Source organism: Gymnodraco acuticeps, unplaced genomic scaffold (assembly GCF_902827175.1).
Source record: "Gymnodraco acuticeps unplaced genomic scaffold, fGymAcu1.1, whole genome shotgun sequence".
NCBI classification, from domain to species: Eukaryota; Metazoa; Chordata; class Actinopteri; order Perciformes; family Bathydraconidae; genus Gymnodraco; species Gymnodraco acuticeps.
This window is the reverse complement of record NW_022990295.1, coordinates 4,936,729-4,963,984: the sequence shown is the minus strand read 5'-3', so window position 1 is coordinate 4,963,984 and position 27,256 is coordinate 4,936,729. Positions and strand designations below refer to the sequence as shown.

General features: G+C 40.5%; 2 protein-coding genes across 5 annotated transcripts; one reads left to right on the top strand and one right to left on the bottom strand.

Annotated features, from left to right (window-relative positions):
- The first annotated feature begins 14,861 nt into the window (after nucleotides 1–14,861).
- LOC117550167 lies at nucleotides 14,862–18,758 on the top strand. Of its 2 annotated transcripts, none has more exons than XM_034222517.1 (6): nucleotides 14,862–15,335; nucleotides 15,816–15,949; nucleotides 16,106–16,253; nucleotides 16,710–16,958; nucleotides 17,675–17,942; nucleotides 18,395–18,758. In XM_034222517.1, the coding sequence occupies exons 1-6, from the start codon at nucleotides 14,977–14,979 to the stop codon at nucleotides 18,590–18,592; spliced, it is 1,356 nt and encodes a 451-aa protein (XP_034078408.1). In that variant the 5' UTR covers nucleotides 14,862–14,976; the 3' UTR covers nucleotides 18,593–18,758. The 2 variants fall into 2 exon arrangements, with proteins under 2 accessions (XP_034078408.1, XP_034078409.1); XM_034222518.1 differs by having other exon boundaries at nucleotides 17,675–17,916; nucleotides 18,395–18,614.
- Nucleotides 18,703–23,874, bottom strand: LOC117550165. 3 transcript variants are annotated; one of them, XM_034222515.1, is made up of 13 exons: nucleotides 23,597–23,874; nucleotides 23,392–23,472; nucleotides 22,965–23,168; nucleotides 22,566–22,804; nucleotides 22,345–22,457; nucleotides 21,749–21,957; nucleotides 21,445–21,642; nucleotides 21,265–21,351; nucleotides 20,727–20,977; nucleotides 20,255–20,383; nucleotides 19,911–20,051; nucleotides 19,503–19,614; nucleotides 18,703–19,314 (listed from the first exon to the last, which is right to left on the bottom strand). In XM_034222515.1, exons 1-13 carry the CDS (start codon nucleotides 23,658–23,660, stop codon nucleotides 19,094–19,096), a joined length of 2,049 nt encoding a protein of 682 aa, XP_034078406.1. In that variant the 5' UTR covers nucleotides 23,661–23,874; the 3' UTR covers nucleotides 18,703–19,093. The 3 variants fall into 3 exon arrangements, with proteins under 3 accessions (XP_034078406.1, XP_034078405.1, XP_034078407.1); XM_034222514.1 differs by having other exon boundaries at nucleotides 23,392–23,511; nucleotides 23,597–23,852; XM_034222516.1 differs by having other exon boundaries at nucleotides 18,703–19,272; nucleotides 19,530–19,614; nucleotides 23,392–23,511; nucleotides 23,597–23,852.
- Between the last annotated feature and the right edge of the window lie 3,382 nt (nucleotides 23,875–27,256).

Here is a 27,256-nt window from a genome sequence, read left to right as displayed (position 1 = left end):
ACATTCTGTGTCATAAAGAGAGGAGGTAAACATGTTCTTCTAGCTCTGATACAAAGATAACATTTGAATTGAATGACCAGATGATTACAGATGTACAATTGATGATTGTTTTTGTATTCCCAATGAACAGATATGTGTTAAATAGTGGTGATAAATATATTTTGTCAGATCAGATTACACTTTCACACTAAACTAATTAATTAATTGATATTTTCAGATTTATAAGGTATTGAACAATAAGATATTTCTAATATTGATTACAGTTGATACTCTGAATAAAGAACAGATGTTTTGATATTGATTACAGTTGATGCTCTGAATAAAGAACAGATGTTTTTCTTTTTCTTTTTCAGGTTGTTATACAATAAAATGTTTTATTCTTCCTTTTCAGATTGTTAAACATCTTGAGAATTGTTTAGTTTTCCCTTCAGATTTTGAAATGACATAATGATTGATAGTTGAAGTAATGTAATTAATTAAATATCATGCCTTATTCTTGAATAAAGCGTAATGAAGTAAACGTAAAGTAATGTTAAAGATTGAGGACACTGTAACTTTATAGATTATCTGTTTAATCTGATTACAGATTGATCGATTCATCACTGTGAATGTATACCTTAACTAGGAACCTTAGCTGGATATCTCATGATTCTGATTTATACCTCAATTGGATTTATTATAAATCCTAAATTCTAATTGTGTTTTAATAAGTAATTGCCTTGAAGTAAATCTTTGAGATGTAAGCTGATTTAGAATTTGTGTTTGATGAATGAGATTAACTGAGTGATAAATGATAAAAGATCTTATTTTTGAAACATATATTTTGCTATAATATTGTTGTATTTCACGTGTTTATTATTGTGCTTTTTGACAAATGATGCCAAGCACTGAAGAGAGATGATTTTTATTATGATTGACTGTGTTCAATCATGGTGATTGAAGTGTTTTCAATCTTGTTCTACTTTTGATGTAATTAATGTGAGTGAGCCCACACAACTCTGAAGACGCTTATTGATTTAAGTATTGACTGAAATATTCTTTAGACTAATGTTAATTGATTATCATAAATTGATAAAAGGGTGGATCTGTAAAGGAATATTTTAGTCTTGTTAAAGTATATAGAGTTTAGTGACTTGTCCTCGGGAATCTGTTTAATGGTTAAAGTGTATTCCTGCCTGTAATGTGATCCATAGCTTCTCAGGAAGACACAGGTCAAGAGGTCATCTGATGTCTTGTGGGGGGAGAAGCTTGGCTCATGTGGGTTTGCAATGCAACGAGTCTTTGTCTCGACATCTGGCATGCATTAAAGGAAAACCCACGTGTTTTAGGGCCCTCCTCTTCTTACATATAGATGGGTTCTTGGCGCTTTTGTCTTCAGAGTTGGCTGGTATCTTACATGAGAACTGTAGTATACTGTGATCTCTCCGGCCGTACGAATTCTCAATAAATATCAGTGTATTGACAGGCGAATCCAGTTTCCCTCATTTCATGATTGGCTCAACATTGCTGCAAAGAGGTTTTTACTTCACAGTTATGGTATATTATTTATATACATCAAAGGCACAATGCACCCCCCAGAGACACACATGTATTGAGTGTGATATTTTGCGTAGGTCATCTTTACATACTAGAAAACTGTAGGAGCGGCAACTTGTTTTGAAATTGAATTTTTAATATCCGATAATAAAGTTGATCTGTTTTCTTTATTCTTCTCTCTTCCCAGCTCCATCCATCAGCATTCTCTGTTCCTGCAGGTCCTGCTTGCTAATCAATGCTCATATTTTTTTGTCCGGCTGTCACGGACCACTATTGCGGTAAGCATGTTGTAACTTCCGGTTGTTGTCATCTCCGGGTATCCCGTGTGCCTGTTCTGTTGCTGATAGCTTATTATCTTAACTTAATCGATCGTTTTAAAACTCTTGATCACGGCAACTGCCTGACGTTGTAATCACACGGTACTACAGCTTAAGCACTCACAATTCTCCTTCTCTTAGCGACTGTAACTCCACAGTTGCCTACACTCTTTTCGGGTTTGCTAACGGTATCTACTTTAGCTTGATAGCTAGCCATGGCTCTTTCCCCACCCTCGGGTGCTATTTCCTGCTCTAACTGTCTCATGTTTGGTTACTTCCCTACCTCCTTTACTGGTACCGGTAAATGTGTTAAATGTAGTATAGTTGTTAGGTTGGAGGCGGGAATCATAGCCATAGAAGCCTGGCTCCGCATCTTAGAAAGTAACTCAGCTACAGTAAAGCCCATGTTAGCCGGTGCGGAACGGCAAAAGGTAGCTCCTATTAGCCGTCCCCCGGCAACTCCCGAGCAGCAGGGAGACTGGGTGACTGTTCAGAAGGGGCATAACGCGAAACCCGCAGGTCCCCACCAACCCGTTTACGTGTCTAACAGATATTCCCCACTCAGCGAGACACCCGCTGAGAAGCCAACTCTGGTTATTGGTAGCTCTATTATGAGACACGTGAAATTAGAGACCGAAGCCTCCACAGTCACATGCATTCCGGGGGCCAGAGCGGGCGACGTTGAGGCGCATCTTAAACTGCTGGCTAAAAAAAAAACGTAAATACAGTAGGATTGTTATTCACGTCGGTGGTAATGATGTTCGTATACGCCAATCAGAATGCACCAAACTTAATGTGGAGTCGGTGTGTAGTTATGCTAAAACAATGTCGGACACCGTAATCTTCTCTGGTCCCCTCCCCAATCTGATCAATGATGACATGTATAGCCGCATGTCATCATTTCAGCGCTGGTTGTCTTGGTGGTGCCCAGCAAACAATGTGGGCTTCGTAAATAATTGGACAGCCTTCTGGGGAAAACCTGGTCTGATTAAGAGAGACGGCATTCATCCTACTTTGGAAGGTGCAAATCTCATTTCGGCAAACATTTCAGGGCTTTGTGGACTTAATCCATGACAAACTGGAGTTGAGACCAGGAGGCGGAGTCGCAGTCTTACACGCTTCTCTGCGCTCTCTCCTAGGCAGTCATCCATAGGAATCCCGAACCCAATAAAATACCCAATATTAGCGGTGTGTGTGTCTGCCCAAGGACAATTTAAGGTAAAACCTAATAGAGGTGTCATACATAATAACCTAATAAAAGTAAATGTAACAACTACTACAGTGCAACAAAACAGGAATATTAAATGTGGTCTCTTAAACATAAGATCTCTAGCATCTAAAGCAATATTGGTAAATGATTTAATATCAGATTATAATATTGATGCTGTCTCACTGAAACTTGGTTGAGATATGAAGAATATGTCAGCATAAATGAGGCCACTCCACCCAGCCATATCAATACTCATATTGCCCGAGGCACGGGCCGAGGAGGTGGAGTTGCAGCAATCTTTGACTCAAGTTTACTTATCAATACTAAACCAAAATTAAATTATACCTCCTTTGAAAGTCTCGTTTTTAGTCTTACGCATCCGACCTGGAAAACTTTGCAGCAAATCTTATTTGTTACCGTGCACCAGGTCCTTATTCAGAATTCTTATCAGAATTCTCTGAGTTTTTTATCAACTTTGGTACTTAAAACAGATAAAGTAATTATCGTAGGTGACTTTATCGTCATGTTGACGATGATAAAAAATAGCCTTACTGTTGCATTTAACTCTATATTAGATTCTGTTGGTTTTCGTCAGTGTAAATAAGCCAACCCACTGCTATAATCACACTCTCGACCTTGTTCTGACTTATGGTATTGAAATTGAGCAACTATTAGTCGAACCGCATAATCCTGCTTTATCCAACCATTTCTTAGTAACTTTTGAAGTACTGTTACGAGACTACAAAGCATTAGTCAAAAGCTAATGCAGCAGAAACCTATCTGTTAGTGCTATAGCCAAATTTAAGGAAGAGATTCCACCAATACTTAACTCGATAGCATGTCTGCATGTAAGGGAGGAAACTTATACAAAATGTACACCACCCCAAATTGATCATGTTGTTGATAGTGCTACAGATGCGCTGCGAATAAAATTAGACTCTGTTGCTCCTTTGAAAAAGAAGAAAATAAAACAACATAGATTAGCTCCATGGCATAATGCCGAACCCGCAAAATAAAGCAAAAGTTGAGACAACTTGAAAGGATATGGCGTTCCACTAAACTTGAAGAATCTCGTTTAATTTGGCATATTACTCTCAATGAATATAAGAAAGCACTGCGTAAAGCGAGAGCAGCCTACTACTCTTCATTAATAGATGAGAATAAGAATAATGCAAGATTTCTTTTCAGCACTGTAGCCAGGCTGACAGAGAGCCACAGCTCGATTGAGCCTTCTATTCCCATAGCACTCAGTAGTAATGATTTTATGTGCTTTTTTAACGATACAATTGTTACTCTTAGAAACAAAATTAATGACCTCTTGCCTTTGACCAGTATAGTGTTATCAACAGCTCCCGGAAACGTAAGTTCTAATATTACACTAGATAGTAAACTAGAATGCTTTTCAGCCATTAACCTTGAACAATTAAATTCAATGATTCTCTCTTCTAAACCATCAACGTGTATGTTAGACCCAATTCCAACTAAGCTGTTGAAGGAAGTTTTTCCATTAATTAGCACTTCTTTATTAAATATTATGAATATGTCTTTATTATCAGGCTATGTTCCACAATCATTCAAAGTAGCAGTGATAAAACCGCTTCTTAAAAAGCACAATCTCGATCCAGAGGTTTTAGCCAATTATAGACCTATTTCTAATCTTCCGTTCCTCTCAAAAATTCTTGAGAAAGCGGTCGCAAAACAGTTGTGTGATTACGTAAAAAACAATGATTTATTTGAAGATTTTCAGTCTGGCTTTAGAACACATCATAGCACAGAGACAGCTCTGGTTAAAGTCACAAATGACATTCTAATAGCCTCTGACAAGGGACGTGTCTCTATTCTTGTTTTGCTCGATCTCAGTGCTGCATTTGATACTATCGACCATGATATCTTATTGCAAAGACTAGAGCACTTAGTTGGCATACAGGGAACTGCTTTAGGCTGGTTTAGGTCCTATCTATCTGAACGCTCTGTTTGTACGTGTCAATGATGAATCTTCCACGCAAACCAAAGTTAGCCATGGAGTGCCACAGGGCTCAGTGCTCGGACCTATTTTGTTCACATTATATATGCTTCCGTTAGGCAATATTATAAGGAATCATTCTGTACATTTTCATTGTTATGCGGATGATACTCAACTATATTTATCAATCAAGCCTGATGAAATTAATCATCTAAATACAATTCAAGACTGCCTTAAGGACTTAAAAACGTGGATGACCTTCAACTTTTTGATGTTAAACACGACCAAAACTGAAGTTATTGTACTTGGCCCGAAGAATCTACGAAACAAATTATCTAAGGATATACTAACTATGGATGGCATTAATTTGGCCTCCAGTGAGACTGTAAGGAATCTTGGTGTTATATTTGATCAGAATTTATCCTTTAACGCCCACATAAAATCAATTTCAAGGACCGCCTACTTCCATCTACGTAACATTGCAAAAATCAGGCATATCTTGCCTCAAAACGATGCAGAGAAACTAGTCCATGCATTTGTTACTTCAAGGCTGGATTATTGTAACTCTTTATTATCAGGGTGTACCAAGAAGTCAGTCAAGTCGCTTCAGCTGATTCAAAATGCTGCAGCTCGTGTACTAACCAGAGTTAGGAAAAGGGACCACATTACTCCTGTTCTGGCTGCCTTACACTGGCTACCTATAGAACACAGGATAGAATTCAAAATTCTTCTTCTCGCCTACAAAGCCCTTAATGGGCAGGCGCCATCTTACCTTAAATAACTCATTATACCCTACTGTCCTACTAGGGCATTGCGTTCCAAGAATGCAGGGTTGTTGGTTGTTCCTAGAGTCTCTAAAAGTACAATGGGAGCCAGAGCCTTTTCTTATCAAGCTCCACATTTGTCGAATCAGCTTCCAGTTTGTGTTCGGGCGGCAGACACCCTATCCGTTTTTAAGAGTGCACTTAAGACCTTCCTTTTTGATAAAGCTTATAGTTAGGGCTGATTAGATTCAGCCCCTAGTTTTGCTGATATAGGCTTAGTTTGTCGGGGGACATCTTACTTCTTCCTTCTCTCTGTCTATACCTGTGTACTCTCATGTTCCGATTAACCCAGCTTCCCCAAATTTCTTTCTTTTTGGTGTCTATATACGCCGGGATCCGGAGACATGGATGATCCTGCGGTCCTGTGTCCTGCATCGCGAGCCCTGGATCTTGAGTCGTGGCTGTGGTCCTGGATCATAGGTCCTGGATGGATATTCTCGTGGATTCATCTTCCTATTATACACACATGCATTTCCAAACATTTGGACTACCTATGTTGCAAATGTATTATCTTTTCAATTTACACACGGCATCTATTGCACGTCTGTCCGTCCTGGGAGAGGGATCCCTCCTCTGTTGCTCTCCCTGAGGTTTCTCCCATTTTTCCCTTTAAACTGTGGGTTTTCTTCGGAAGTTTTTCCTTGTACGATGTGAGGTTCTAAGGACAGAGGGTGTTGTATTGTCATACTGATATTTTGTACAAACTGTAAAGTCCACTGAGACAAATGTAACATTTGTGATATTGGGCTATATAAATAAACATTGATTGATTGATTGATTGATTGATATTTTTTTACACAATTACAAATAAAGTCAATGTATTGTATGACATGAAGTTGTGCTTCATTCTGAGTCAATAATAAATTCATTCTGCCTTCATTCATTCTGCCTTCAACTGCACAATGATTGTGGACTGCACCGACATCCATGTAGCTGCCCCCCAGTAAGATGAACCAAGCAAAGAGGGTCACCATTGTTAGGGAAATTATTGTCCTAGACTCCTAGATATGACGTACATGACCAACCCTGACGTCTGTTTATCTCCTTTAAGGAGATAGGCTGCTTCAGCCATAATGTTATTGTTCCCATTCTGTGACAGGACAACCCTAGGTCACAGATGGTCTATTGTTGTGGGTGCACTGGGACACTTCCTTCTTTGTTGTTTGTGGACTCCAAGGTATGAAATCTTCGAGGCCATAAGTGACGGACGCAAGTGACTCAGTGTGCCCAACTGTCTAAGCTATCTTATCAAAATATGTTGATTACTCTCTGTGAAACCAGTTAAATGGGCTAACAAGAGAGAGGCGCTCCAGAATTGACGTGGCCATTCTCCCGTGCAGTCAGATCGTGACTGCTGTGACTTGTGATGTGAATCCTCCGGCCGAAACTCCAAATAAACTCATCAGTGTTTGACATCAAAGCTCCTGCTCTTCCCGTGTCTCTTTCCTGAGTCGGTGACTCCCACTGCATTGCTACACAGAAGTTTCCCTTACAACCATCATGCCCAAGGACATCCAGCTGGCCCGCCGCATCCGCGGAGAGAGGGCTTAGACTGACCTGAGACCAGCACACCCAAACACAACGGCTCTTTTAAGAGCCACCTACAGTTTCAAAGAGTTGCAATCCTACTTATTATAATGATTAAACTGGTTCATGTATCACTTAGTTACTGAACCGTGATGAATGAAAGAAATTAGTGAGGTAGTGGTTTACTGAAGTTACAAAAGACATTAATATATGAGTAACAGGTCAGTGTAAACACAAGCTTCTGTCAATTATGGATCATTCAAACTATTTATATAAAAATATGTAATAAAGTTCTAAAACAAGTATTCGGTATATTCCTTGATAGCTTTTGGAGAAGGTTGTTTTTAAGTTTACTAAAATCTATCGTTTCAACTGTTTCACTTTATAAAAGGGAACAGGTGAGTAGAGCATAATTGAGTTTCTTATTCTGTCAGTAAATTATCCAAATGAATGTTTTTCATTATTTTAGTCAACCCTAAACAAATTGATTGTTACCTTTTTAATAATGACCTTACATGGTCGGCAAAGTTAAATTAACTTCAGAAATCAAATCTGTTCTGAGAAAAAAATAATAAATGTTTTAAAGATAGGAACTTGCCATCCCCACTGAAAAACAGTCCGTAGAGATTTAAAAGCGTAGTTGTAGTTCAGTCCAACGTTTCATTTGGATTCATTTCTCCAACAGTCAACTATTTTCAGAAAGAATATATATATTTTTCAAAGTCAACTTTATTGTCAATCTTACTCAATTTGTGTTTATAGACAGAGAGATCAAAAATACGTTTAAATAAAATAAAATTATAAAATTTACAGATATGTATACAAATATATATATCCTATATACACCATCATGTATAATGATGGTGTATGATGTAGAAGGAAGTGTGGTAGATAACAAGTAAATATAGAGTTACATACAGATCCATGTTACAGCAAAAGATGGAATAACTAAGAAATGAAGCTTAGCGCAAGTTCAGACAGGAAGACCTATCACTCTGTATTGCACGTCATGGCAATACTCGCTCCCTGCACTAAATGACAGGGAGCGCCACTCCTCAGCTAACCTATCACTCCCCTCCATTTACAAGCCTAATCATCGCACCTGTTAATCCCTCTATATATGCTCTCCCCTTTCCTATCAACTGTCTTCCAGGTGTCAACGCGCAAGCAGCAGCAGGGCTTCGTCCAGGCTCCAGGCTTCGCAGTCTCGCGGATTAAGCTACAGGCGGCGTCCCCCAGTCGGCTAGCGGTTCCAGCCGGCCGCCCCGCAAACCCGGACGCGGGAGGAAAAGACAAGGAAATCGGGCTCCACGGAAGTTCCTCCGGCTAATGGAAATGGGCTACTTCACGCAAACAATTGACGCACGCCTTCAGTCTCTCAAGAGGGCATCACCGGCATCAGGGCCGCTCAAATGCGGCGCTTCCGGCTTCACGCGGAACGGGTCCTCATCGCATGCAAAGCTTTACCCATTGGCTTCAACCACAAACCCTCCTGCAGGCAAGCAGGGCGTAAGCTACATCCCATTGAAGCTACTTCCTCCTGCGCCTCACCTCTAAAAACAGGAGTCAGGGTAGCGCTGGCAAGAGGCAGTTGCAACAAATTCACGAGATGTTTCGTATATCGTTATGACATTTGGGTCATCCAGAGTGAGATCGCTACCCCTTTGAGAGAGGGGTGTGGCGCGTGCATGTGTGCGCGGGCATGGTATGGTAAAGCGAGCGGGATACATGTTTTCTAGAAATAACGAGGCAGCAGAAAAAAGAAGGTCTGTGATCTTTCGAAACAGAAGAGCTAAATAAATGCAACGACTTCCCAAGAAGAGCTCGCCTCTCTCCAGTCTTTCCGATAAAATGGGTTATTGAACCCGAAGCGTGTTGCTTCTGCCCTGGGAGACGACAGAGAGTCATCCCCCCCGTTTCCTCGACTACGGTTTGGGAGCCGACAGGAAGTTCAACACTATGCATTGCTACCTTTAGTTCAGGGTTAGGTAAGTCCCAGCAGGCAGTGTTGGGTGTAACGTGTTACAGTATGGAGTTCAGTAACGTATTACTTGCATTACTAATGCAGTTCGGGTAATTACTACCCATTACAATGCTCAGTAACTAACGCAGTTTCAAGCTTCAACACAGTGTTACCTGAAATAAATGGCGTTTCGTAGGGCTTCTTTTCCTCAATGACCAAGTCGCTGCACATTATCCTGTTTATGACACGACCAGATACTAAATAAATTAGGAATTCACTCCTAATATTAATTTAATGATTATTGACTGAATGTCGCACCAACGGCTGTATCTGCGACAACAACATCTCCTCGGCAGTAGGGGTGCAACAACTAATCGACTTAATCGATTACCAAATTAGTTACCAACTAATTCAGTCGTCAATTCATTGGTGACGTCATCACGTGTGTTTTACGCGCCATTAAGTTCCAACGTATTGGTCTTTTATCGGTACCGGAGACATTTATAAAATATGTCATGTATTATTGCTAAAAAACATTATATCGCAGTCTTAGTGTCGCCAACTCGTTTCTAATATGCAAAGACAACAAATGCGTCTATGATGTATTTTCGATCAGACGAGATCTCTCTCCCCCGTCTGTGTGCGAGGGGGCGGGGCAGTTTACACACACGCAGCTGCTACATGCAGCGGAGCACACTGCGGAGATGGCGGAGAGAACGCGCTCCGAGGTGTGGTTAAACTTTACCTGTCTCGATGTGGAGAATACTTGTTACCATAGTGCAATAAGAGTTTAGCATGTAAGGGCGCACGAGCAATTTGTCTAAACATTTAGCAAAGTGCACCGCATGCAGACTGAGGAATGTACCGGGTTCGACCGTCTTTCTAGCAGCTCTGTAGCCCCATCCACGAGTAACGTTTCCACGTCAGGTGTTATGTATGCTAGCAGCAACACACGGAGTTAACTACATTATACAAACATGGGTTAATGATTAGAGGTAACTGAGTTATTTAGTTTGTTAAAATTTCAGCTATTCTGTTTACAATCTGTCATCAGATTATTTAATACGATTTGTTAAAGGCTCAGGGCAATCTCGATGACAAAGGTCAATGTTCCCCCCTTTCTACGCACGGAGATAATGTAATCTTAATAGTGTGCAGGCCAAGGCTGGCTCTTCAAAGCAGATATTAACGACGCGCTTTAAAGTTCCCATCATCGTTCAGCGGAACTCTTTCAGCCTTAAGCGGCAGTCAAGTAAGGAGAAACTACGTGTGCACCGGCTATTCGGGTAAATAATATTAATAGCTGTCTCTCCCCAGTTCAAATCACCCACTGCTCAGGGAGATCTCCTCATGCGTTGCCTTTACGCATCTAGTGTTCAAATACAACATTACTAACCTATAACTCCGCTCAACTTGGAAAAGAGAAGAAGAAAGAAGAAGAGAATCCTCCAGGAGCACAGCGTTCCTAATCATGGAGGAAACTATAGCCCAGTCACACACCTGGGAGTTCCTAGGCATCACATCAAGCTCATGTATTAACGTTCCTCTAACCAAACTGCGTGCATCCGCATAAACGTCTTCAACGACAGTTGCCTCTTCCTCATCGGGGCAACCGTACTTTACATGCGGATATTCTTCGGCACGCCATCATCTCCCGTTTCCTGGACGTGGCATCCGCCGGCCTCACGACGACCGGCGTTTCTTCCCCGACTTAAGGACTGCACCCCGCACATCCTCCGTTTTGGGGGGGACATCTGCATGAGATCATCCGCATAGCAGCACACTCAGATTTCCAACTATTGCTACACATTTATTATCACACCTCGCTGGATCTAACACTAGCGTCCCTCAGAAAAATAAGTCAATCTAAAAAGCATCCGGGGCCTCTTAGCAGGAGTGCAGTTTAACGTTCGCTGTTCCGATCCCGGCTTCCCAGCCTGTTTGCAAACCAGTCAGTCAAACTCATCCTCAAAGGTCTCATTAAAACTTTTCCCCTCGTCTTAGACCGGAGACGCCCTATTACACTCTCCACTTTACGCCTCATGCTCTCCAAACTTAGAAGTGGGTTATTCTCCTCTTATATCAATTCACTACTCAACGCTCTATTTCTCCTAGCTTTTTATGCCTTTCTTAGACCAGGTGAATTTACCACAGCTTCCCTTACATTCGATTCCAATCGAGACGTCAGCTTTCTGACATATCCTTTCACGCTAGCCACTTTAGCTTATATCTTAAACACTCCAAATGCGGCGGCGCCTGCTCTGTCATCGCCGCCCGCATCGACTCCCAGTTCTGCCCTTATACATCCATGATCAAATTCCTACAGCTTAGACCTACCTCTAATCCTCTCTCACCATTATTCCTTATCTCAGTGAATTTTCCTTTAACTCAACGACAGTTCAATATCTATTTAAAACAAGTCCTCATTAAATCCGGGTTATCACCCCTTCTATACACGGGGGATTCCTTTAGAATAGGCGCAGCTACTTCCGCTGCTAATCAAGGTGTCTCATCCTCATCCCTGAAACAACTCGGACGGTGGTCCTCCTCCGCTTTCTCATCCTACATTCGCCCTGACCTCAATGCCGTGCTGGCTATCCAAAGGTCTCTCCAACCTTAAATTGGTACGTATGCATATAACTGGTGGTGGTGCATGTCAGCACGTATGTCGCCCCGCGGTTCACGTTTATTCTGCATATCTAACCCTGTACGTCCAGGTTGTAAAACCTTCGGGTCTGTATAATGTGTCCCTGCTAAGGCAGGTTGCCCCGCACGTTCGGGAAGCCCTGCACGTTCCGGGCGCTCCGCACGTCGGGTCGCCTGGTGCGTCCCGCACGTCGGGTCGCCCGGTGCGTCCGGGATGCCCCGTTCGCCCGGGATTCCCCGTTCGCCCGGGATGCCCTGTATGTCCGGGATGCCCCGTACGTCCGGGATGCCCCGTACGTCCGGGATGCCCCGTACGTCCGGGAAGCCCCGTATGTCTGGGTCGTTAACCTCCGGTCCGTATAATGTGTCCCTGCTAAAGTCAGGTTGCCCCGCACGTTCGGGAAGCCCTGCACGTTCCGGGCGCCCCGCACGTCGGGTCGCTCGGTGCGTCCGGGATGCTCCGTATGTCCGGGATGCCCCGTATGTCCGGGATGCCCCGTATGTCCGGGATGCCCCGTACGTCCGGGACGCCCTGTATGTCCGGGATGCCCTGTATGTCCGGGATGCCCTGTATGTCCGGGATGCCCCGTACGTCCGGGAAGCCCTGTTTGTCCAGGAAGGATGCCCGGGAGGCATCAGATGTTTAAATTCTCACATGTATTAACCTCTCATTTCCATCCGTAGATTTCCACTGCATCCCACAAGGTAAGATCCTTCACGTTCAGTACTTCATACTTCATTCTTTTGGGGGTTCATCGGAAACGGTTCTTCCCTTCCCGATTGATATCCTCCAAAACCTGGGCCTAATCGCCAAAACACATTTCATTCACTTGTTATAAACTGTCATCATTATGTTTCATGTATATAATGTGACCGATAATAAATATGTATTCCATACATCACGTCTCTCCTGATTGAAATGAAGCTTAGCGCAAGTTCAGACAGGAAGACCTATCACTCCGTATTGCACGTCATGGCAATACTCGCTCCCTGCACTAATGACAGGGAGCGCCACTCCTCAGCTAACCTATCACTCCCCTCCATTTACAAGCCTAATCATCGCACCTGTTAATCCCTCTATATATGCTCTCCCCTTTCCTATCAGCTGTCTTCCAGGTGTCAACGCACAACCCTCCTCCACCCCTTCGCCTCCTGCTTTCAACTCAGGGCCAAGCTTAACCTTCTCCCTTCCAACCGGACCTAACCACTTATCACTACCACCAGTGTCTAGACCCAGGGGGGTTCATCGGAAACGGTTCTTCCCTTCCCGTTTGATATCCTACAAAACCTGGGCCTAATCGCCAAAACACATTTCATTCACTTGTTGTAAACTGTCATCATTATGTTTCATGTATATAATGTGACCGATAATAAATATGTATTCCATAAATCACGTCTCTCCTGATTGAACAGGGTTCATACACTTTTTCACCAATGACTTTTCCATGACTTCTCAATGACCTTTACCTAATTTTCCATGACCAAAACATTTTTACCACTGAAAATGGTTTATTTTAACATGGAACAGGAAAATAAGGTCTGCATATGAAACATGTTGAGCCTATCTAAAACAAATCAAATAGTAGGCTTACTAGCTTCTACACGCTAAAGCAACTGTAGTCAGGGATGCAAACTCATCAGGTATGAAAAAGGTGACAAGGATCTGAGCCCCCGACCCCACGGAATATCGGCTTTAAAATGAGGAATAACAGAGGATTTTAGTAGTCAGAACAACTAAAGCTGCAGGTATTAATAACAGAAACGCCAAAGAGTCACATCTAATAGAAATATATAAAAGCATTTATTTTAATTGTGTAGCAGTCAGTTTATAATTCTGGCAGCACTGTTGAGCATTTTGAAAATGTTTTTTCATGCCTCTGTGCAAAGCTTAGTCTTTCTATCTGTATAGCCACTGGTGTAACTAAGTTCATAAACTCAACAAACTTTTTAGTGTCAGGATGGAACACTACAGAATCTACCTACGGGTACAAATAAATAACCTGAACCTTAAGGTACATGGTGTACTTCGACTCCACTACAGTTCAAAGGTACATGGTGTACTTCTACTCGCTACAGTTCAGAGGTACATGGTGTACTTCGACTCCACTACAGTTCAGAGGTACATGGTGTACTTTTACTCGCTACAGTTCAGAGGTACATGGTGTACTTCGACTCCACTACAGTTCAGAGGTACATGGTGTACTTCTACTCGCTACAGTTCAGAGGTACATGGTGTACTTCGACTCCACTACAGTTCAGAGGTACATGGTGTACTTCTACTCCACTACATGTATTTAATACCTTTAGTTACTTCACAGATCTGGATGAATGATGTGAAATATAATCAAGTGTTAAATCAGACTTTAGTTCCACCTGGAGTAAATCCACAAGCTACCCTGCAGTATACAAAGCCATTCAAACTAGCTGCACCTTTACCAGCTTTGAGAACTATGGAGGACGGAACATGACTTAAGTATAAATAAATAAATGTATGAAGAAATACAGGAATAAATAAATAAATACGTAAATAAATAAATAAATACAGGAATAAATAAATACAGGAATAAATAATTGACGAAATAAATACAGAAATAAATAAATGTTGAAATGAATACACAAATAAATAAATAAAAGAATAAATGCATAAATAAATGCATAAATAAATATGGAAATAAATACATCAATGTATAAATAAATAAATAAAAGTCGAAAATAAAACAGAACATACGTTATTATATATCTTTCATTTATTTCTACATTTACGCGACATACATTTATTTATTTATGTATTTATGTGTCCGTATGCTAATGAGGTGGGCGGTCCTAACCTCAGTCTGAAGCAGGATTGGTTACAGGAGTGTGTGATCATTTCTGGCAGAGGGCTCTACTACTAACGCCTGGATAACCGCGCTGATTCGAATGCAGGAGCTTTACTGTTTAGCCCTTATCTTTATACATCCATGGTTTATCCACAGTTGTAAGGTTTATTTATGGATATTGATTTAAGAGCCATTGGAGATCATTTACGATCATTAGCGGACCATTTAGAGAATGGAGAACCAAAAGACTATGTCCAGTTTCGTGTGGAACGATGTATAGAGGACTTGGCTCAGCTCGACATGGATGTGGATGTTAACCCAGCTGTGTTTGAGAGTCTTCAAGAGGTTGCCCGCCAACTTGAAATCCTCTCGGAAACAGAGGAGGCGACCCTTGGGCGTCCATCTTACATGTTGCCCCTAAACGTTATTGAAGCACATCTTCGTTGGGGCCACACCGCTGGGGACATCGCGCAGGTGTTCGGGGTGTGCGAAAGAACAATTCGTCGGAGGATGACACAGAACGGGATACGGTAGGTTTAATCCGCATTCTTTCACGTTTTTTGTCTGGATTTCCTTACTTTTATTGTTTTGGCGTAGGCTATATCAGTGTACACATTTGTTAGACGCATTAACTTGTGTTTAGTAATGATAACGTTTCATTAGCCTACATTTTCTCCATCCAAATTAGCCTACTTGTTTACATATTTATTAAAATGGTAATAGGCCATTTATATGTTGAAACCAATACATCAGATAGACATGTGTCGGGGCAAAGATACAAACATGCTTTGTACACAAAGCAAAGGTACCATTACCTCAGACATGATGTAGGCCTAATAATAGTAATGAGGTTTAAGAGACCAGCTCATTTGTTTCAGATGACACCTACATCTTTCAATGCAGGTTAGTACAGAGCAACACACTCATTCTGATGTGTTTTGATTGTACAGTGCAAAAGGTGACTATTGTTTATTGTGACTTACTATTGTTTCGTTATTTTTGATGATCAGGGTCCAAGATCTATTAACTCTGTTAGATGACAACAGTTTGGATGAAACTGTTACCCAAATTCTACAGCATCATCCCAACTCTGGATACAAAATGATGGTGGGGTACCTGAATGCACGAGGGATACGCATACAAAGTAAGGGATTGTTATTATTATAATAATCCTCCATGCAGTGTTTTTTTTTTACTACTTGATAATGAATCACATTATTCTGGCATATTTAGGAATGCTTTACTTTTCATTATGTTACTTGCAGTACACCATATCTCTGCATTTCCCCGAATATAACAGGACAGCGTGTCCAGGAATCCATGCGGCGTGTTGATCCAGGTGGAGTCTTGATTCGCACTCTGCAGCTGAACCCAAGAAGGCGTAGGAAGTACTTTGTACCAGCACCGAACAGTTTATGGCACATCGACGGAAATCACAAACTGATTAGGTATAGTATAATCATTAACACTCAAGCATTGCTCAAACATCCACTTCACTACAGTTACAAAAGATGGGACCATCTAAAGTGTTCTTATAATCAATCAGCTTCAATGCAAACCAGACTTCAAGATTCAAAGGCTATATTGTCATATGCATGATAGCTTTTTTTATTGGTTGGTTATGAAAATCTGAAGTCTCAGTCTCCTCTAACAATGCAACATACAATATTCTGTAGACATAAAAACAAGTTAAAACACTGCAAGAAGAAATATAAATGAAATGTATCAAATGATTAATTGCACCAAATTCCTCTGCATGCAAATTACTTTTACTATCAAAATTAAGATGATTTATGTTTTGTAATTATAACTTTTAGTAGGATAAGGCACCTTTTAAAATGTGTAAATGTCTGTACATACATTAGTGGATTGACCTTAATGTGTGCCTATACATATCCCTTTAGGTGGCGTTTTGTTGTGCATGGTGGTATTGACGGCTTTAGTCGTCTCATCGTGTACTTGAGTGCTGCCACCAACAATCGGGCAGCAACAGTTTTAAGAAGCTTTTTGGAAGCCGCCAATGTCTACGGTGTGCCATCACGTGTGAGGTCAGATAAAGGTGGAGAAAATGTTGACGTTGCACGCTACATGGTGGCAAACCGAGGAGAGAACAGGAATTCACACATTGCTGGCAGGAGTGTCCATAATCAAAGGTACCTTAAACTTCAAGTCAAACTTTTATCAAATTAAGTCCTTGGTAAAGATTGCAATGTCAACTATATGTCTTTAGCTATTATTAATTGTATTTTTGTTCGTCTTCCTCTGTGAGATAAAACCATAGAACTAAAAAAGTTATATTTCTATAATACAAACACTATAATTATGACACCAACTGTATAATTTGACAAGAAGGATAACAATATTTTTCAAACATCTATTTAGTGGAAGTCCCAGCACGTTGCATGACCGGGCAAATTACTGTTGGAACTTGGATTTTGAATGTATTTTCCAGTCAAGAGAACCTTACATTAATATTGAACAACAACAGTTAATGTGGCATAAATATGGCATTAGTCCGTCTTTTTTTATACATCCATAGTATGTTCAGCTGATATATTTCCTGATCCAGTTTCAACAAAGCTTACAGTATAAAAACCTCACCCAAGTTTGATGAACTTTGCTCAAGCAAAATGATTTTTGCTAAATCCAATTTCCAGCTTTTTTCCAGAGGCATTATTGTGCACTTGCCACTTAATCAGGAACATTTTCCTATTGAAATCGGCAAAAATGTTAATACTTAGCTTCTAATTAATGTAATTCAATTCTAAATTTACTTACCATTTATGGTAGGTGAAAGGTGATATTTGTAAGTTTTTTTTGTTTTGTTCACTGAGCAGACTAAATATTTTCCTTCCTTTTTCCTCAAAAGGATAGAAAGGCTCTGGAGAGACGTTTATGTAGGAGTGCTGGATCTCTTCTACACAATGTTTTTCAACCTAGAGAGAGAAGGCCTTCTCAATCCTGACTGTGAAGTGCATCTCTATGCTCTGCACTGGTGCTTTGTGCCCCACATACAGAAGCACCTGCAGTTTTTCCAGCAAGGCTGGAACTGCCACCGACTAAGCACTGAGGGAAACCGGTCCCCACTGCAACTGTGGACTCGCCATGAGCGTGAGGCCCAGCAGGAACATATACAGGTTTGATTGTATTCAATAGTTTTATTTTGACTTTGACTTTACTTTCCTACATGGGACCATGTTAACACTAATACCCACTTTTTCTGTCATTACACAAACTGTTTAAAACAAATAATACAAGTGAGTATAGTTTCACAATGTAACAAATAGTGGCCTGTTGTCGAGGAAACTGAATGTGATGGAATTATTTTATTCTGCATATCATCGGCACTTTAAACACTTCTATGAGGTATTCCTAAAATGCTGTGATCAACCAGAACAAGCGGTTAAGGAAGATAATGATACATCAGGGCTTTCTGCTCTCTAATGATTTGATTGATGTCAGCTGTTCATGAGACATTAATCAGGAATTCCAGGAGATGATACAAAACGGTTATATAAAATGAATTAACTGACAAATATATTAAAACTTTGATTTTGGTTGACTCTAACTTTAGCTCTTGCAATTGCAGGTTGACATTGAGTTTGGAGTTGACTGGACTGGACCATGTGCTCATCGCCTGCCTCATGTTATGGTTCCTGAAGTTCAGCTGCAACGTTCACTGACTGACCAGGAAGTGGAAAGACTTCCAGACCCTGATGGCCCTCTGTCCAATGTGTGGAATGTCTATGTACAAACTGTGGGCTTATTGACTGAAATGCTACAGTAAATGTGTGTGTGTATCAAAAGTCTGTTGCTGTGGGAAATGTAGTCTTTTAAAGTTTCGACTAGGACGATTAGGTGACAATATTTGACTGAGTTACATGAAGACGCTGGTACCAAGATTCAGTATATTTCGATTTTAATACAATAAAAATTAGATGGTAATGAAGTTACGTTCAGTAGTCATTTGAAACATGTGTTGCACTGAACATATGCTTGTTGTGAATCAACACTTACTGTAATGCATCAAGAAATATACATTTGTTACAGTTAATGAACATTTTGTAACGAATATCAATTTAAAACTTTGAAAATATATAAAGATAAACATGCTTTCTTTGTTATGTGCAATAACAAGGAAAGCATGTTTATCTTTATATATTTTCAGTGTTACACAAACTGGCCGGAGTATAGGCATTAACTGAGTTTTTTTTCCTCTCTGAAAACATACATTTTTGGCCGGCCAAACAAAAGACAACAAATCTAGTACTAAGGTGTGTCCGTCTCTTCAGACCATCCCGAACCCAGTTTCAGTGCTCCAAATAGCAGCAAGAATGTCCCTTTCAAACATACAGTACTCTTTGTAATGTCCTGGAAGTTTCAGCTGGTGAAAGCATGTGGAAGAGCTGGGGAAGTTGCTCTCCACCACGGTCACATCCAGGCCATGTCTAGGAAGCACATTCCATCCTATCCAGAACTGCACAAGTTTCCCAAGGATAACGGGAGATGCTTTATAAAACAGAGAATAAATTCATTTTATTATAATTGCTTTCAGTTAATAGTTAAATAACAATAATGTTACTTAAATTACGCCTTGGATTGTTACTGTAGCTTTAAAGATAAAAACAGAGGAAGCGCAGCTTTCGTTATAATAATTACAAACTTTCAGTAAACAAAGCTTGAAGACGTTGTTTTACCCATCTCAATAAATGTGCGCAGGAATCCTGTGAGCCTACAGGAATCCTCCAAAGAGACTTCACTGTCTTCATCCTCATCCTGTGTGGGCCAGTTTATCTTCTCCAACACCATCTGACAGATTTCGTTTTGAAAGGAGCCCAGTGAAAGCACAATAATAAACAGAACATACAAGAAACTGCAGGTTTTGCTGTGTAGCAGCAGAGTAGTCTAAAGATACAGTTGTTCTATTGGTTTAGCTCCTTTTAAGCAGCAAGTAGCATCATTTCATTTCAAAATATGTTTGCGTAGGTGAATGTTTGTTTTAATAAACTTAAAGCAATGTAGGTCTGAGAGTAGTAAATAAACCCAATTTCTAACTCCTGTGAGTTAGGAGGAAGGATTTGACTGAGCAGCATGAGATCACTTACCCGTGGTGTGCACTGCAAATCAGATGCTCTTGGAAAGAGAAGGGGAATCGTGTCTTTCCTCTCCGTCAGCAGAGGCCAGATCAGTGTCTCTTTTAAACCCCTTCGTAACTGCTTGACTTGTCTGGAGGTTCTTCCAAGGACCTGCACAATATTTGCATCACAGTAGAAAAGCAAAGCAGCCTGATTGATCTAATAGCCCAATAAGCATGTTTTAATACACTATTAACATCCAAATATGTATTTAACAAAAAAGCTCAAATGTGATATGCCAAAATGAGGTCCTACTTCAAAACTTCAACTCTGATTAGTCAGTCTGATTCATATGACCTGTTAAGAATACTCACAGCATGGAGGATCAGTTTATCAAATAGCCATCTCCTGTTGTCACATGTGACTAGAGGCAAATCCCAGGACAGTGCCAACTCATTGATGAGCTTTTTTTCTTCTGATGATAACTCTGCTGTTCCCTCCAGCTAATAATGGCAAGTAGAATGAATTTGATAAGAATCGTTAATTTCTCAATACTTGTATAAACATTCAACTTTGATACAACATAAGAAGTTTAACTTATAATCAGCATGTTAGTTGGTAACCTGTAAAAGCTATGTTTTGTCAAAAAACATCTTATAGGAGGACATCTGTAAGTGTTCTAATGATATTTAATATATCAGTGCATGGTGTTTTATAATGCTTCAGTAACTCCTGCTGGTGCAAAGTGTAGCCACTTGATGTTAACAGTATCTGAAAGTAGATCAGCTAAATAAATAATATCCAAAGGTTGAATAATAAAATAGGTTAGAAAAACATTGAACATACCAACTTGATTGTCTCACGGATATCAAGGTCAACACAGTCCTTAATATCTATTGTGGCTTCTTCTGGGGATCCACCAAAGAGCACATGCAGGACAGCTGGGCTCAGTCCACCTAGGCATGGCCCATCATGGAGGAATGAATGTCCAATCATTCGGCCAGCAACAACAAAGAAGTCACTCTCCAAAAGGAGATGAGAAGTGGAGGGAATCAGATGATCTTGTTCTCCTTCAAAAAGAAGAGTTCCTCCAGGCACTGCAAATATAGGAAAACAGTCAAAGTAAATTGATAGTAAAGTAAAGGACATAGATATTCAACTATCACAAAGCATTAGTAAAGGAATGATCAAACCGCCACTGGATACTGGTTGATCCTGTAGAAACCTACATGTTCACAGCAGCTACAATCACATCAGGTTTTAGGAATACGTTTTGTTTTCTGGGGTTAAGGGACAGATCTGTGTTCAGCCTGGAACTGGTACAAAAACACACATAACTTAGTGGCTGAGACCCAGCGATCAGCCATAGTAAATATTTACTTACCAAACTTCATCTCAAAACCAGCCTGAAGTTTTGACATGATGGTTGCAAAGAAATGCCGAGTCACACCATCACCAATGGCTGGATCTCCTTAAAAATGTAAACACACACTACAGACATCAGTTTAACGAAAATATGGTTTGTTCATTTTTTTATCTTGGATTTTGTTTGTAACCGAATTACCCTTAAGTGTGCATGTCAAGGGGCAAGCCCACTCAACATTTGCCTTCTTATAAAAAGTAAGGACTGCTCTTTCCCTTTCCGCTGCACTGTCTCCAAGATCCATAGTAAGACACAAGGATTTTCCAGTTGCATGCTGGCTTAAAATGTCTTCTTTAAACATCTTTGCTGCCTCTGTGGGATCTGGTGCTATTCTCCAATCTAAAAATAGTTTAAAAGGTTTCCAAATTAATATTGGATCAAGTGAAATGTAGAGAGCAACAACTTATTGCAATACATGATGTACTTAATAAAGGATGTTACACACCAGAGAAGCCACTTTCCTCAGTGGGATCGATGTCAACTACCTCAGGAGAAGGCAACATTTCCTGAGGTGGCACCGAGTGTCTTGTGTTCCTGGCCCTTGTTGTCTCATTTCCCTGTGCTCCTGTGAACGTGCTTTCAAATCTAACTTGACTTCCGGAGGCCCTTTCAGTTGTCAACTCAATCTGTACCTCACCGCTGCTCTGTGATGGTCTAGTGTAAAAAGAGGTTATTTCTGTTATTTGGTCTAGTATACTTTACATTACATATCACACTCTAGAAAAAGATGGGCATATACATAGAATGAAAAGTAAACCAAATGTTACTTTTCCTCAAAACCAACATCCAGAATGTATATCTTTCATATTTAAATGTATTATAGAGGACAGCAGAATATGGTGTTACAGAGGGATTGTTGGAACAAAAAGTACTAATATCTGGCCCCATAATTATAAAACCTCAGATGTGCTGATATGTCAAAAATATTTTACATCCATTTGCAGCATCCCACAGCCTTATGCTTATTGGTTATTGTGTGTCTACACATGCAGTTGCAGTGTGCCTGGCGAATGTGATGTTTAGTTCTGTAGAGAGTAATACCTCGTGCAGTTATTGCTGTGATCCTTGATTCTGGAAAAGGGGAACTCCTCTCCACAGATGACACATTTCTGATTTGGTCCAATTAACACGTTGTCGCCTTCTGATCGACATGCCTGTAAACAAAATAGTTTTAAACTACATCACAAGCGAACAATTATGTTACTGTAAGTCACAGATTCCACTTTAATATTGTGACACCACTATAGAAGTGAGGAACTTACAGGGTCCAAATTCAGGGTTCTTTGCATTGGTCTAATGAAAACCGTAGAATGGCCAATCTGGGTCTGAGGGTCCTTCAAATATCTGACATAGTAACCCTCATTGGGACAGGGGATCACAATCAAGTGGCGACTTCTCGTAGTGCCAGATATTTTTAGCAACTCGAAACCGCCACCGTTCCGCAGTTTTGGATAGGCATCCATCAAGAATTCGAGGAATTCATTTGAATCTGTATGGCTGCCTAGAAATAGATGATACACATAAGAGATCTAACATAAAGATAATGTTATGATTGTAAGGGTAACTCAATATATTTATATATCACAAATGTACATTTACCATAAAAAATAGACAGAAAAGGAAAGAGCGATTGATAATCGTCATTCTAATGACTGACAGACCTTTAAATGTGAGCCGTTTTTCACCAAAGCCAGCAGCAGCGAGTCTTTCTTTGGCGTATCGGTTGGGGACTAAGGCTGCATTCTTGTCCTCAAGGCAACAGAATAAATGGGTATAAGAATGCAGGTGTGCAGGACCAGAAAGGGTTTGCCGCCCTGCCGTCCTCCTCCCTCCCATGTAGGGGCCAAACAGTCTTGAAACTTCGGCTAGGATCAAGTTAAGAAGATAAGCAATATTGAGTGCAAGGAAATAATGATTCAACGAGAATCCAGGGGGGAAATGTTGGTTAGCGTTAGCATCACACACTATAAATATAATGATCCCTTCAAGCTGGTGGACAGAAACTGAATCAAATAACTTGTCATTGGCGATATAAACTTAGTAAACTGATCGGATTTGCATTACAAATAATTTGATGCAAAGACCTACCGTCCACTGGGTGTCTGGGAGTCCCGTTATGTAACGGATGAGGAGGAGGAGACGAAACTGGCGCGTTAGCGGTCCTTGGTGCTGCACAAAACATAACATAGCGCCACATTGGGTACAAAACTGTACATTGGCATTTTAACACACAGATCAGTTTTTTTACATTGTCATATCAGTCTTACACTAGACCAAAACATGAGTCACTTACAGTTTTCAAGCTGGTTAGCCGCATCCCGCAGAAGGTCTGCCAGCGCCCTTCCAGCCGAAGCCATTATTAGCGAGTTGCCGACAATGTACACAGAATGTACAGATGTGACTTGCCACGAATCTATTGCTTCTGCCTGGCTCCAACAATTGGCGAATCCTGCTTCAGACTGAGGTTAGGACCGCCCACCTCATTAGCATACGGACACATAAATACATAAATAAATAAATGTATGTCGCGTAAATGTAGAAATAAATGAAAGATATATAATAACGTGTGTTCTGTTTTATTTTCGACTTTTATTTATTTATTCATTGATGTATTTATTTCCATATTTATTTATGCATTTATTCTTTTATTTATTTATTTGTGTATTAATTTCAACATTTATTTATTTCTGTATTTATTTCGTCATTTATTTATTCCTGTATTTATTTATTCCTGTATTTATTTATTTATTTACGTATTTATTTATTTATTCCTGTATTTCTTCATACATTTATTTATTTATACTTAAGTCATGTTCCGTCCTCCATAGAGAACACTTCCATGATCAATCATTATAAAACATATCATATACACTGAACAAAAATATAAATGCAACACTTTTGTTTTTGCTCCCATTTTTCATGAGATGAACTCAAAGATCTAAAACATTTTCTATATACACAAAATAACCATTTCTCTCAAATATTGTTCACAAATCTGAAAAAATCTGTGATAGTGAGCACTTCTCCTTTGCCGAGATAATCCATCCCACCTCACAGGTGTGGCATATAAAGATGCTGATTAGACAGCATGATTATTGCACAGGTGTGCCTTAGGCTGGCCACAATCACGGGATCAAAAGATAACTTTTCTCTCTCCATTGACTTCAATGTATAATTTTCCGCTTCCGGGGTCCCATGGAGGCTCCCGGAAAGGGAGGGACTTCGCCTCTCTATATATTACCCGGACAGACCAACGAGGAAACTGATGGCCGACGTTAGATAGACTAAGAGAGATGCTACAAGCTAGCTTCAACTTAGTTAGCCTTGTGCATCATTTGCATTCTTTCACACACACATACGGGTATTGGGCCGAGGGCGACACCGTACTTCCGGTATCCGCCATTTCACACGAGGTGCAAGCAGAATATCATAGTCTATTGCCTTAATCAATATCTAGTCAACTCTAAAATACCACATATATTCAATGGCATGATAATATTATTGTGACAAGTGGGGTATTCACCTGGTGTTTCCAGAAATTAGACGTAGATGCAGCCAAAATCGACGAAGGCCACTTTCGAGGGTCGTTTTTCCATACATCTGCAGGCAGTCTGTAAGGGCAATCCGACAACCCACACAGCTCTAGTTTACGCTGGTAACGACCTAGAGCACACCCCTCAAGTCCAGAGATGTAATGTAAAAAACATGCAGCGATTTCTTCGGTGGTTAATTCAGAAAAAAAACCTAGTGCGCTCTGCCTGGATACGTTAGCTAGCTGTTTATATTTGCACCTCCAGGATATTTGCACCTCTAGGAAAATGGCGTATTTATATATATATATATATGGCGCGCGTTGCATTGTGGGTAGCTCGTGACGTCACTGTGTGTGAAATAATTTGTCCCCCGCAAACCGTTACGGTACTCAATACTACTCAACCGGGTCAGAGTTCGTAATATTACTTGAACTGACATGCTATTTAATAAACGGCTACTTATTTTTGCAGTGTGCATCACGTATGCATGTCCATTGGATACTGTTTGGAAAATAACATTGGACAAACACACATTATATAGAGGACGACCAACTTCAAAGGTTGATTTAAACGAATGCCGCCTTCCGCGCGCTGTTCTTGTTAGTACTTAGCTAGCAAACAATAGCCTTCTCTGCTAATCATGCACGATGCTAACGTGAAACACAAATGGGCTGCTTAGCTCACATTAACCAGCTCTGACATTAACATACAACTGTCGCCGTGACGCTTAACTCATTGCAGACAACAGATAACAATTATTAACAATATGGAGCTAAACATCATAGTGCTTTACTCTTAGCTCCTATGTTAGCTACAGCTATCATCAGTAACCGACTTCCAGTGAGTAATAGATGAGAACAAACTTAAATTCCTTGTCTAACAGTGAAGCAAGCAGACAACAAGTCTTGTGATGAACCTAAAAAAACGTGAACATTTATATGTAGGACATGATAGACAGTAATATCTTACCTTCCAACATTTCCACATACCAGGAGGGAGGCGCGAAAGAGAACCGTTCATCTGGCCGCAGACGCATGCGCAAAGGGGCAGTGTGGGCCTAATGTCTTCAAGTAGATTTTACCCAGATTGTTTGTGTTTCAGTTGGTACTGTCAGAAATTAGGTAGTGTAGGTAGAATTTACCCATTCATATACTAACAATGCTCACTTATATACCTTGAGTACAATTTAAATGATTTGCTTGGATAATATATACTACCCCCTGTAGAGGGAACTTCTGTGTAGCAATGCATGGGAGTCACCGACTCAGGAAGGAGACAAGGTAGAGCAGGAGCTTTGATGTCAAAACACTGCACGTCAATTCTAAAGAACTCTACCTCAGACCCATGTATTTAACTAGTTCTGAGAGCATCATCAAACTGCTGCATAACAAGATAAAATCATAACACCTCTATCAGCTGACGTCAACAGGCAGGAACATAGAATCATAACACCTCTATCAGCTGACGCCAACAGAAAGGAACAGGGAGACAGAACACTGAGAGCACAGCAGCCAAGGTTACGAGGTGCGTGTGCTCAGTCAGGACAGTTTGAACTGATAAACTGGGTCAAAGTTATGGGCCTTGGAAAATATTCCACAACACCCCCCATCCTTTTTTATAGTGTATCTACGCCGGGATCCGGAGTCGAGGCTGATCCTCTTGCTGTAGTCCTGTGTCTTGGATCCTCTATCCTGAGTTCTGGATTAAGTCGTGGACTTCGGGTCGTGGCTGAACCTGTCTCTGCAGTCCTGCCTTGGGTCTCGTCATGCTGCTTCCCTGATGGCTTCCACAGGATTGTAGCTGACATCCTCGTGGATTCATCTTCTTATTACACATGCATTTCCTAACATTTAGTCTATATGCTGTAAAATGTATTATCTCTTCGATTTACACACGGCATCTATTGCACGTCTGTCCGTCCTGGGAGAGGGATCCCTCCTCTGTTGCTCTCCCTGAGGTTTCTCCCATTTTCCCCCCTTAAACTGTGGGTTTTCTCATGGAAGTTTTTCCTTTTACGATGTGAGGGTCTAAGGATAGAGGGTGTCATTTTTCTCATACTGATATTCTGAACAATCTGTGCTGTTGTATTTGCTGTAAAGTGTCTCTACTGTAGGCTATTTTTATTATATGTACAGCACTTTGGCTTGACCAAAAATCGTTTATAAATGTGCTATATAAATAAAACTTGATTTGATTTGATTTGATGACTTCCTCACCTGTGCAACGGGAAAAGTCCATCAATCCAGCAGTAAAAAAACTTGTGAAATGGTTGTGTTTTTGCACACAGAATACAATCTGTATTATATTAAATGATGATGTCTAAAAATACATCTTAATAAATTAAATAAATTGGGAGAACCAGGGATTTATTGTGTGTTTCCTCACACAATTAGGTTTTCCAAATGCTGTCCACAAGTTTT